Source organism: Trachypithecus francoisi, unplaced genomic scaffold (assembly GCF_009764315.1).
Source record: "Trachypithecus francoisi isolate TF-2019V2 unplaced genomic scaffold, Tfra_2.0 Lachesis_group17, whole genome shotgun sequence".
In the NCBI taxonomy this organism is placed as follows: Eukaryota; Metazoa; Chordata; class Mammalia; order Primates; family Cercopithecidae; genus Trachypithecus; species Trachypithecus francoisi.
In genome coordinates this window covers 15,413,428-15,426,610 of record NW_022681462.1, presented here as the reverse complement: position 1 = coordinate 15,426,610, position 13,183 = coordinate 15,413,428, and the positions used below count along the sequence as shown (strand labels likewise).

The window sequence follows — 13,183 nt, the reverse complement described above, 5'->3', positions numbered from 1 at the left end:
CCGACTGGTCCTGAGGCCCAGCTCTCCAGCTGAACCCACAAAACAGAAATCATCATACTCAGGCCCCTCTAATTCCTCACCCTGCACAGTGGCCAGGAAAGGATGCAAGATGGTGAGGAAATCCTAGAACAAACTCCCAAAGGACAGCAACGGGTCCACCTACAGTCTTGCCTTAGTACCTACCTGGCTTTCCCCATAGAGCAGAGGGTCTCCAGACCCCATGGTGGTAGGAGGCAGGCCACCGAGTGCAGGCTCAGACCTCTCAGCTACGGGCTCTCTGCTGGCGTCACTGGCCGGTGGCTGGTGGGCTCTAGAGGGGCTGCCAGGGTCAGTTCCAATCCAGCAAGCAGGGGCAGGTATTCCTTCTGCCCCCCATACAGGGGAGATGAGCCCTCCTTCAGCGTCCAGGTGTGGGGGCTGCTCCCCACTCACAGGCCCTGGGGTGTCCAGTTCCCGCTCCCCGCAGTTCCCTCTCCCATAAGACTGGGCCTTTGTGTCTTCAGATGCTTCCGCTTCTGCCTTTTCTTCACCCAGGGCCATTGAGACTCCCTACCTAGGTCAGGGTTCTGCTGAAGACTTCAGCTTCCTACAAAACAGGGGAGGGGAGAGAAAAATATAAATCTTCTGCATCTGTGTTCAGGAAGCCTTGCTTTTTAACAATGAAGGCAAACATATTTTTGGCCAAAGGAAAAAGGATACAAATGATGACTACTTCCTCAGAGGAGCACCAAGTTCTGGCTTTTCCCTGGCCCCAGACCTTTCCAAAGGGGACACAGAAGCACACCATTTTCCCCTCTGCTTTCACAGTGGATGGCGCCATCCCCACCAGCAGACACCCAAGAGGGTCAACACAGGTCCAAAGTCCAATTAAGGCTGGGGTCCTGCCTAAGTCACCTTTTTGCCCTTTTAGCCCAACCCCACTGGAAAAGAGTCCTGGTGGGACCCTTCCTGTGCACAGGCCCACAGGGGTTCTGTGGTCCTAATGGTCCCCTCAGCAAGCAACTCAAGCCTGGCTCTGACTGTTCTATCTTAGAGAACAGCAAGTCAGGGCATGCCCAGGCCTCAGCTGGGCACTGGAAGAATGCCCCCCAAGATGCCTGGCTCTGCCTGGCAGACAAAGCAGGACCCTCTTTTTTCTTTTTCTCGAGACAGGGTCTTACTCTGTTACCCAGGCTGGAGTGCAGTGGCGTGATCTCAGTTCACTGCAGCCTCGACCTCCCCGGGCTCAGATGATCCTCCCACCTCAGCCTCCTGAGTAGCTGGGACTAAAGGCACAGGTCACCACGCCTGGCTAATTTTTGCATTTTTTGTAGAGACAGGGTTTCACCATGTTGCCCAGGCTGCAACCCTCTCAAAGCATAGAAACCACATCCAGGCTGTGGAACAGGTAAGGGCTTCTTGTTCCAAGGATGGCCAGTGACCAAAGAGAAAGATCAGCAACTCTCCTCAGGCTGGCCTGGGTTATGCTGCACCTGATGATGGAGGGAAGCTGTGGAAAGCTGGTGGCTAATAGTGGTAGGGTAAGTGTAACACGGCATGTATGCACATGAGAGTGAGAGCCAGGCGGCAGGCAGGTAGGCGAGGGAGCATAGGCAGAGCACTCAGGGAAGGAGGATGATTTGGGAGCTGAATCTGCAAACAGGACCATTCCAATACAAAGAGGTTCAGGAACAACAGAGGGACACCACCCTCAGCCTAAGCATGCCAGCAAGAGCTGGTGCTGGGAGCCCTGGCGGGATGGGACAGGGAGCCAAAAGGCCAACAGGAGGAAGACTAACGCTGGGAGGACATGGAAGGGGAGGTGATGGAACCGTGAATGCCCAGGATGTCGGCAGCTACCTGGAGTGCACTGGGTCAACCTCAAAGCTTAACCGTGGGCAGAAATGGCCTTGTTTCCTCAGACAGGAAGCAAAGAGATGGTAAGAGGAGATGCTGGTGGAGAGCCTGCAAAGGGGGGAGTGGCTGTGGCTGCGGGCTCATCCTACTCAGCTCGCACACTGGGAAATACCACCTAGAAGGGCACTGCACACACTGAGGCCTCCTCGCACTGGCATCCAAGAGGCCCCTTCCCTACCCTGCCTGATGGAGAATGCCAGGCTCCAGCCTGATTCAGAGGTGACCATGGAGGAGAGCATGCCCTTCGCATGGACTCTCGTCTAATTCCCACAACCACCAGGTGGGGCAGGAACTAATCAGAAAAACAATTATTTTTGAGTGGTAATATACAGCTCAAATGTAAAATGCACAATAGATACAAGCCTCTCTCCACCCTTGTCCCCCATTCCTTTGCTAAAATGAGCCAGGGCAGGCAGAGCATCTATGACAGTGCCTGGCATGGTATGGACACTAAGTGTTGGCTAATGTCATTAGTGTCATGGGGAGGCATCAACAGAATCAGTGTAACAGGCCACCTTATAAGGAAGGACAAAGGAGCCAAACGGGAGAAAAAGCAGCCCATTTTTTAATATAAATCAAACAAAATATTTACTACTAGATACTCCCACAAAAACAGCCTTACTAGTTTTGTGTATGACTCTTGTTTCCTGATGCAAATAACTATTTCATCCTTCCTTCCTTTTTTTTTCCCCTGGAGACTGAGTCTTGCTCTGTCACCCAGGCTAGAGTTCAGTGGCATGATCTTGGCTCACTGCAACCTCCACCTCCCGGGTTCAAGCGATTCTCCTACCTCAGCCTCCTGGTAGCTGGGACTACAGGCGTGTGCCACCACGCCTGGCTAATTTTTTTGTATTTTTAGTAGAGACAGGGTTTCATCATGTTAGCCAGGCTGTTCTTGAACTCCTGACCTCAGGATATCCACCCAACTCCCAAAGTGCTGGGATTACAGGCATGAGCCACTGCACCGGGCTTATCCTTCCCTCCCTTTTTTAAAATATAAAAGTAGCAAACTGTATGGGTCATACTGTTCAGAACGTTGCTTTTCTTTTCTCTACAAAAAACGTCTAGGGGATCATTCCTAAGCAATACAGCAGGTCCTTCAGTAACATCACTTGGTTCAATGTCTTTTTTTTTTTTGAGACAGAGTCTCGCTCTGTCTCCCAGGCTGGTGTGCAGTGATGCAATCTCGGCTCACTGCAACCTCTGCCTCCCGGGTTCAAGCAATTCTCTTGCCTCAGTCTCCCGAGTAGCTGGGATTACAGGTGCCCGCCACCACACCTGGCTAATTTTTCTATTTTTAGTAGAGATGGGGTTTCACCATCTTGGCCAGGCTGGTCTTGAAATTCTGACCTCGTCATCCACCTACCTCAGTCTCCCAAAGTGCTGGGATTATAGGCGTGAGCCCCTGCGCCTGGCCAATTTTTGTATATTTAATAGAGATGGGGTTTCACCATCTTGGCCAGGCTAGTCTTGATCTTCTGACCTTGTGATCCACCCGCCTCACCCTCCCAAAGTGCTGGGATTACAGGCATGAGCCACACTGCCCAGTCGGTCCAATGTCTTCTCATTATATCACTGATGAGAAGAAACCCTGATTCCTGGCTGAGGTCACTGTCTGTATGGAGTGTACACATTCTCCCCATGTCTGCTTGGATGATATCCAGTTTATCTGGATACTCAGGTTTCCTTCCACATCCCAAAAATGTATACTTAGGTAAATGGGGCTGACTACATGGTCCTGGTCTGAGTTGGTGGTATATGAGTGAGTGCGCCTTGCCATGGGATAACGTCCTGCCCATGACTGGTTCCCTCCTTACACCCTCAGCTGTTGGGATAGGCTCCAGCCACCTGCGACCTTGAACCCATTTGAGTAAGAAGGTAAATCATAATCTTGTTTTTTTTTTTTTTTTTTTAAAGATGAAGTCTCAGTTTGTCACCCAGGCTGGAGTGCAGTGGCGCAATCTTGGCTCACTGCAACCTCTGCCCCCTGGCTTCAAGCCATTCTCCTGCCTCAGCCTTCTGAGTAGCGGGGACTACAGACACTCACCACCATGCCTGACTAATTTTTGTATTTTTAGTGGAGACGGGGTTTCACCATGATGGCCAGGCTGATCTGGAACTCCTGACCTCAAATGATCTGCCCTAGTTGGCCTCCCAAAGTGCTGGGATTACAGGCATGAGCCACCACGCCTGGCTCATCTTACTTGTTTATATTCATCATTCATAAATGTATGTACAGCTCACATTTATTTCAATATTTAATTTAGAAGTGTTTTACAGTTTATTTAGAAGTTTGATGATGCTTTCATTACCAGAAATATGCCATAGGAGCTTAACTCTTATTTATATCAATTAGACTATGGTAAAATTGGTTTCTTTATATGTCCCTTCAAATGGCAGAGTCACGGTTTCCAAAAACCTACTGATGACATCAAGTGAGGACTTATTGTACACAGAGAGCTTCCTCTTTCTTTTTCATTACTGCCCAGTGCTATATTCTGGTGCAAGGACGCACTAGTTTATTTCACCAGTCCCTTATTAGTGGACATTTGGGTTATTTCTAGTCTTTTTTGCTAGTCCAAACAATGCTATGATGAGTCACTATGCACACACATATGTGCTGGCACATCTTCAGCATAAATTGCAGAAGTAGAGCTGCTGAGGCGAAGGGTGCCCACGGGCATGCTTTTGGCACACACTGCCGAGTGGCCCTCTGCTGAGTGGTATCACTCCACACTCCACCAGCACATGTGAGGGCCAGTTCCCACGGGAGCCAGGGTCTTTAATCCTCATGTCACAGATGGGGAAATGAAGGCTCTGAGCAAGACAAGTCCAGGACTGCCCAACTCCAGAGCCCAAGCTGTTTATGAACCAAATGGGGAATAAGTGATCAAACAGTTAAGCCACAAAGCAGAAGAGGGAGAAGACTGGTGGAGGGACAACGAGAAGAGTGACAAGTCTTGCTGCGACACAGATCTTATGGAGCCACATCCTCACCTGGTGGCTCTTTAAGAAACTGCACATAAAGATGTTTACAGGCAAGGTGTGTTTTCACAACTAGGGGAACACGATGAGCCCTTGAGCTGGAAAAACCAGGGTGAAGGCCGGGTATAGCCCATAATTCCCAAATGCTACTTCTTGCTCCATTTCTAAAAACTCTCTCAATGGCCAGAGATCCCCCACACTCCTCACTAAAGGGTGCGGTCTTGAGACAGTGTGCTGGAATAAGATGGTGGTGGGGCAAAGGAGGGGTGCAAACAAATTATCCCTTTGTTTTGATGATGTAGTTTTTATTTATCTTGTCTGGACCTCATTATTCAAAAAAAAGAGAAGGTATCTATTTATCCTGGAGAGATGGGGAGTAGTGAGCTATTACTAACTATTCATTCGACATCCCTAAGTAACTTACAAGGATACACACAAACCTGAACTAGGTTAGTGGTGCGGCCAAAGCCCCTTCAGCAACCAGGTAAGAAGGTCTGAAATTCAATGATGCTCATGGAAACGGTGCGTCTCTAACGACAGAATGAAGGTAGTTACCTTCTCAGACTGGATAAACAGTCCCTTTCTAATTTTATTAATCTGCCTGACAAATCATGCTTTTCCCCCTGTACTATACAAGTTTATTATGAGAACCAAGATAGACACGTGTGAAAGAAAATGAAAACCAATCTATAATGCATTCAAAACTGTCTATGAAATGTTACCAAAATGCAACGAAAGGGAGAAATCAGTTGGGATAAATATAATTGGGGAAAACTTCCTGAATTAATGACTGAAGACAGACCACTTTTAAAACAGCAATCATGCTGAAGAAAACACTGGCCCAGGCTATGATAAACGCACACGTTTTGGATTCCCAGGACTCAACTCTGTCTGCATCTGCCAGGTGGCCATCCGTTAACACTGCAAGGTCTGGTCTTCATTTCCATAGAGCCAAGATTTTACATATCATTACTTCTAACCCTCTGGGGTAGGGATGGAGGGGACAGATTCGGTTTGGAACTTTTAATAAGAGACAGCTTATCCTTCTCAGACTGGTGAACAGCACTTGTTGTGTTGGACCCACAATGTCTCCCAGGTCATCAGCTTTAAACAATCTCCTAATGTGGGACCTCCTGTTCTCGGATCACACATTTTAGTGTTCTGGAGGCTAGTAGCTCCACGACGGGGCACAGGTCCCAGTCTCCTCCCAAATGAAGAAAGTGCCAGGAGGTTGGACTGAATGACAGGAGGCATCAGAGCACAGACAATGAACTCAACCCTCTCCTCTGAGAAAGGTCTGTACACACCAGAACTGCCTTGTCCTTTGTCCAAACCAAGAGACAAGGCACATAAGCTTCAGGATATTCTAGGGACCATCTGGACTTTGCTATTAAAATTCTAGTTTCCAGAACCTGAAGAGGCTGTATGATCCACCAGATATAATTAGGAGTGATGTAGGCTTGGCTTACTCTCACCCTACAGTAAAAATACGCCCACAAATCATGCATGTGGTAACACAAACTCTAAACCTGGACATCTGACCCTTCTTGGTATATGCTGCATCACCCTAGGACACTCCTGTCACAGCTGCCAGGCTTCCTCCCACTCACTTCTGTCCAGGATGGAGAGAGGAGGACTGGGAACTGTGGGAGGGGCGAGGCTCTGCTCTTGCTCTTGACTAAACCCCTCAAACAGATGAATGATCAACTAGACAGCAATCCTCCTTTGAACAAAAAAAGACCTCCTGCAGGACTGTTTTTTTTTTTCTTTTTTTGAGATAGAGTCTCGCTCTGTCGCCCAGGCTGTAGTGCAGTGGCACGATTGCAGCTTACTGCAACCTCTGCCTCCCAGGTTCAAGGGATTCTCGTGCCTCAGCCTCCCGAATCACTGGGATTACAGGCATGCACCACCATACCTGGCTCATTTTTTGTATTTTTAGTATGGACAGGGTTTCCACACGTTGCCAGGGCTGGTCTCGAACTCCTGAGCTCGGGCAATCCACCCGCCTAGGCCTCCCAAAGTGCTGGGTTTACAGATATGAGCCACCATGCCTGGCCTCTTTTTTTTTTGTAGATGGACTCTCACTCTGTCGCCTAGGCTGGAGTGCAGCAGTGAGACCTTGGCTCACTGCAACCTCTGCCTCCCGGGTTCAAGCAATTCTCCTGGCTTAGCCTCCCAAGCAGCTGGGACTACAGGCACATGCCACCATGCCCTGCTAATTTTTCTATTTTTAATAGATACGGGGTTTCACCATGATGGCCAGGCTAGTCTCGAACTCCTCGCCTCAAATGACCCACCGGCCTCAGCCTCCCAAAGTGTTAGGATTACAGGCGGGAGCCACCACGCCTGGCCAGGACTCTTTAAGTCGTGAGCTCCTTTTAAAATAATCTAATTTATACCAACTTTGCCCTGGGAGCTCTGTCCTGGCAAGGGCTTGTCTCTGTACCTGAGTACAGAGGCCACCAGCTACAGCTACAGAGGCCAGGTGTTGCCAGACTGAGCAAGCCCTATGAGTTCAGGGTCAAAACCTCGACACTTGTTTCTACAGGAGGCCACAGGTGTAAGTGATAATTGCCATGAACACACAGTGGCAGAAGCTGCCCACAGAACTAGACAAAGAGGCTTTCCGCATTGCTGCTCTTTCTCCAATAACATGAAACTGTCCACAAGGAAACAGAAGGCAGGACCCAGCAGAGGTTGCTGGAAGAACTCCAGGGGAACTAGATTTATGGAATAAAGGAGCTTAAAGGCAGAGGCCAAGCGGCGTGGGAGGCAGCAGAAAAAGAGGTAAAGACACGTAGCGGAAGCCAACAAAGGGGCCAGTCACAAGAGGTGACTGAGGCCTGCTTCAGGGTGGTGTGGGTGCCAGAAAAACTGTGGCTGGAGGTCTGAGACTGGGAGGCCAGCAGCAAAGAGCAACTGCCGTTCCACCTGCTCCTGCCCTGCTGAGAAGTCCCCCTGGAGCCCCATAGTCCCCCACACCAGCCCTATCTTCCACTGTGAGGTAGGTCACTCTGAGCACTTTGTCCCCCTTCTCTGCAGATAAAATCAAAGTAAAGTGAAAATGAAGAAAAGACTCAAAGCTACAGAGGGTAAACTGTGTGTGCTGTGGCTTGGCCATGGGCCGAGGCCATCCCCAGGATCCTCGGGCACCAGGAGCCTGTTCTTTTCTCTCGAGGGCTATTTCTGGAAGTTTTGCTTAGAGTCAAAAGAACAGAAGGAGTCTCCCAAGGCCCTGGAGGAGCCAGTGGGTCCCTCTAGATCAATGTGGTAGGGAGGGCTGTGGGCCAGGCTGCTTGGCTGTCTGTTCCCTCACCTTCTCACTCACTTATCTGTTGGCTGACCAACCAGGGCCACCAGACAGCCTCCCAACAAGGCCAATCTTCTTACTTACAGGGCAAAGTCTTCAGATGGCCTTTTTATTTTTTTTAATTTGTGATGGAGTCTTGCTCTGTTGCCCAGGCTAGAGTGCAGTGGCGCTATCTCACTGCAACCTCCACCTCCTGGGTTCAAGCAATTCTCCTGCCTCAGTCTTCTGAGTACTTGGGATTACAGGCACCCACCACCACGCCTGGCTAATTTTTGTATTTTTAGTAGAGACAGGGTTTCGCCATGTTGGCCAGGCTGGTCTCGAACTCCTGACCTCATGTGATCCTCCTGCCTCGGCCTCCCAAAATGTTGGGATTATAGGCGTGAGCCACTGCGCCCAGGCTAGATAGCCTTTAAAGAAATGTAAGTCACATCTACAAGGTGTGACTCAGCTTGACTGAGTCCCAGTTACTCCTCCCCTCAACTCCAAGCTCTCTGGCCTCCTCAGCAGTCAGCAGAGTGTCTGTGTGTAATAAAGCTCAATGTACAAGGATGCCGAGGGCTGAATATGTCAATCAACTGCACCTTTTTTCCCACCAAAGAGCAAAGCAGAGAAACACCTTCCTTACAAGAAAAATCACTGTCAGAAGAGGCTGTACCTGGACCACATGGGTGCATTTCCACAGACCATTGCTTTTACTATACTGACAGTTTTTTTTTCCCCATTTATTATTTTTGTAAGAGACAAGGCCTCGCTATGCTGCCCAGGCTGGTCGCAAACTCCTGAACTCAAGCAATCATCCCTCCTTGGCCTCCCAAAGTGCTGGGATAACAGGCATGGGCCACGGTGCCCGACTCTGACACTTTTTTTGTGAGGTCATCAGGCTACATGTATAAAGACTGAGAAGAATCTTACCGATTCTCTCAAGAGATACTATTAAGAATGACACTCACTGTACCATAGCATTCTCTTTGGAGAACCCATGGGAGAATTCTCTGGCCTCAATAACAGAAACAGCTATCTCCACTCAGCAGACATTTTCACTTTGTAAGTACTGGCAAAACTGATAAAAAAAAATTTCCCTCTTTGCTTTGGCTGCTACAAAGTTCAGGGCCAAATACACAATCTCACTTGAATAAAATGCATAGGACAGAGAGGTACTTGCCTTTTTGTGCTAATCTCTCCCTTGACTTTCTCCTATTTTTTTTTTTTTTCACTCCATGTGCCTCAATTGCTTTTATTAAAAATCTTGTTATATCAAAGTATCTTGGAACAATTCCTTAATAGTTTTTTTTTTTTTTAACAAGATAGAGAAATTGTTAAAACAAAAAATAGAAAAAAGCTCCTAAAGCCAAGATTTTATTCCAATACCATAAGAAAATAAACCCATTTACCCAATACTTCTACAAAGCAAATGTAGATACACGGGTTAGTACTTCACCATCAAAGTGTGATCCAGCACCAGCAGCATCTGCATTACCTCAGAGCTTGTAGGGAATGCAGATTCTCAGGTACTACCCCAGAACCTTGGAATGAGAACCTGCAGTTTAGCAGTATCTCCAGATAACTTGGTAAGCACAACGTTTCAGAAGCACTGGGTTGGTAAGTAAGGCTGTTTCAGCACCCTGAGAAGGAACAACTAAAATAGCTTTACAACCATTCCTTGGGTGCCTATATGCCAGTTACACACAAGAAAATTTATGGTCCTTGTCTTCAAGGCCTCTGCAACAGGACATTAGAAAAGGCTTACACCTTGTGGCAGGTTTTTAATGGCTAATTATAGAATACCACAGCTGGAAGGGAGTCCTCAGAAATAATAATATTCCCTAGAAAGAATTTGAGATTCACGGTGGCTATGTTAAAAACAGAATCACAGACCTGAAATTCTCCTGTGCCAGTTACAAGTGAGAAGGGGAAAGGTATTTGTTCTGGAAACTGGAAATAATTTAAGATAAACTGGTATGCCAAGGGAGCTGACAGCTACAAGGAAATGTGCAACTTAACCTGTTTCCTGTATCCAGAAAGTGGTACAGGAAAACCTGGAAGTGACGCAGTGTCCCCCCAGGGTTGCATCTGACACCTCTAGCTGGCAGACAGGTCTAAAGCCAACAGGAACACTTCTTGGGCTTTTCACAATGTTCAGATTTAAGTTATAAGGAGAGTTCACCTCCATAAGCTCTGCTTCTGTCTGGATGGATCAACCACGTAAAGATTTTCTGTCAGCCACACGAGGCCCCAATCTATTTAGCCCCTCTGATTTGACATGACCATTTCAGGTACCAGACCCCATTAAGAGTGTATCAGGTACAATTGTAACTCTTGGTCAAACTGCTATTTGGCACCAAATCAATCTTTAGCTGGTGGTGAGACTCCAGACACATGAACAGATAATCTTCTATGGAATACTTTCACTGTGGAAAGAGAATCAGGAAAGGCTAAAGGGATGTTTAAAAATCAGCCATCAGGCTGGGCGCAGTGGCTCATGCCTGTAATTCCAGCACTTTGGGCGGCTGAGGTGGGCGGATTACCTGAGGTCAGGGGTTCAAGACCAGGCTGGCCAGCATGGCGAAACCCTGTCTCTACAAAAAATACAAAAATTAGCGGGACATGGTGGTGGGCGCCTGTAATCCCAGCTACTTGGCAGGCTGAGGCAGGAGAACTGCTTGAACTCGGGAGGAGGAGGTTGCAGTGAGCTAAGATTGTGCCATTGCACTCCAGCCTGGCCAAGAAGAGTGAAACTTCCTCTCAAAAAAAGAAAAAAATCAGCCATCAGATAAGGGGCCAGGCACCGTGGCTCATGCCTGTAATCGCTTGAGCCCAGGAGTTCAAGACCAGCCTGGGCAATATAGAGAGACATCATCTCTGCAACAAAATAGAAAATTAGCTGGGCGTGGTGATGTGCACCTGTGATCCCAGCTACTTGGGAGGTTGAGGTGAGAGGGACTCTTGACTCCAGGAGGCTGAGGTCACAGTGAGTTGAGATCATGCCACTGCACTCCAGCCTGGGTGATGGAGTCAGACCCTGTTTCAAAAAAAGGGATCGGATAAGGACCAAAAAGCAGAGAGATCCTGAAGGGTCAAATACTATACAGATATTTCATACTGGTGAGTGTATTCAAGTATCCATTTATTTTTCTCCTAACAACTGCTAACAGCTAACAGCTACAGATCATTTTCTTTGTGCCAGGAACAATGGTAGGCACTTTACATTAATATCTTATTTAATCCTCATAACCCACCACATAGGTACTATTACTATTTCCATTTTCAGGATGAGGAAACCAAGACACAGAGACGTTAAATAACTTAATGACATGCCTGTAATCTCAGCACTCTGGGAGGCGGAGGCAGGAGGATTGCTTGAGCCTAGGAGTTCAAGACCAGCCTGGACAACATGGCAAGAACCCCATCACCATTAAAACAAACAAACAAACAAACTTAATCGGAGTTAGTAACATGGCAGAGCTAAAGTCTGTTTGACTTAGAGAGCCTGAGCTTAGCTGCCTTCCTAACCTGTAAGAATAACTGGCTCAAGAAGTTAAATAAATATTTCTGTTGTGTCTCCTTTGGGCTACCATGCTGATTTTGTTTCCTTTTGGCTTCCTTCCATCATTGAGTGCCTTTTATGTTCCAAGCATTGTGCTAGGGGCTGGGGAAACCGCAATACAGTGTGACGTGTAAAAATATAGGTCGTAGAAGGCAGCCCTGAACAGGGAGGAGTTAGTCGCAGGGTGAGTAAGTGCCTTCAAAAGCTTTGCAAAAGAGCTTAAACTGAATTCCTCGGTTTTTGTTGTTGCTGTTGTTTTGTTTTCTAAGTGGGCCAGAATTGACTCAACAGAGGGTGGGAAAGGGGAATGGAGTGAACAAAGTAAAAAGTGGTGACTTCTAGATCTTTCAACTAAACCCAAAGGAAACTGACCCAACACCCTTTGTCACGCACTTTAACACAACATTCTCCATACCCTAGATCTGAGGACTGTTAGATTATTTACAAATGCTACCTCCCTTCGTGGTCCTGATGAATTCCCAGTGAGGTCCAACCTGCCCTGGCAGGTTTCCGCTCATTTTTGTTATAAACAATACACTAAACCCAAACTACTAATCATCAAGGGCTGGAACAGGTTTTGGACATTCGTCCCCAGGTTGCTGAGAACTGTTCTAGTGATGACAGTTAGAAAGGGTAGCCCTCCGAGGCAAAAAAAAAATGAGACATCTAGATTTTTTCGCTCCGCATCTGGGCGCTGCAGCATCCACAGCGATAAGAAGACATCACTGGTCTCCATCTTTCCAGGGGGAAAGGCCCGCGCTGCATTAGCCCTGACTGGGGAGCTGGGTAAACAGCCCATGCCCGGGAGAGGCCTGAGGGAAAGTGACCTCCCCCGGGGCCCAGGCCGACGAGCAGCGCAGCTGCTCCGCCACCAGATGCGCGGACTCGCGCGCTCCCTCGCCGCGCCTGGGCACTCCCAAGCCCAGCCGCCCGCCTCGGCCCCGACCCCTCGGCCGCCACAACATACGCCGTTCCGCCCGCAAAATGGAGGCGAAGGCACGAGGCGCCCCCGCCCCCAGGGAGCCTTTGTGCCCTTGCCGGCGGGGACGCGAGGCCAGACCGCCCGCACCGCAGGGGCCCCGCAGGCACGGAAGGGAGGGGGCGGAGGGGGCCGGGCTGCGCGCGCGGATCTAGCCCGGGCCACCGCCCCCAGCGCCGCGGACACCCCCGACACCAGCACCAGGGCGCGGGACTCTGCCTACCTACCGCACCGCGAACGCTTCGCACGTCCGGAACAGCCTCAGCAGCCCCATGCGGTGGCCCCGAGCTGGGGGGCCCTGACTCCAACCGCGGCCCTCCAACCGCAGCCCAAAACGCGCAGGGCGGGACCGAGCGCCAACCACGCCTTTCGGACGCGGTGACCACACCCTTCTTCCCGCCCCTTCTCCCTCCGCGGGAGAGCTTTCGGCAGTGTCGCGCAGCCAATCTCAACCCTCAGTCCGGGG

The 13,183-nt window shown here is 49.0% G+C and overlaps 1 protein-coding gene across 3 annotated transcripts in view; it reads right to left on the bottom strand.

Annotated features, from left to right (window-relative positions):
• CEP68 (centrosomal protein 68) overlaps window positions 1-13,114 on the bottom strand; it is a 30,368-nt gene extending 17,254 nt beyond the window's left edge. The window contains exons 1-2 of one of the 3 annotated variants that reach the window (XM_033239243.1): window positions 12,941-13,114; window positions 184-586 (exon numbers count right to left, since the gene is read on the bottom strand). In XM_033239243.1, coding sequence (XP_033095134.1) covers window positions 184-540 — 357 coding nt within the window. In that variant the 5' untranslated portion in view covers window positions 541-586; window positions 12,941-13,114. The remainder of the gene's footprint in view (window positions 1-183; window positions 587-12,940) is intronic. The other 2 variants (XM_033239242.1, XM_033239241.1) reach the window with 2 other exon arrangements.
• Window positions 13,115-13,183: the final 69 nt, after the last annotated feature.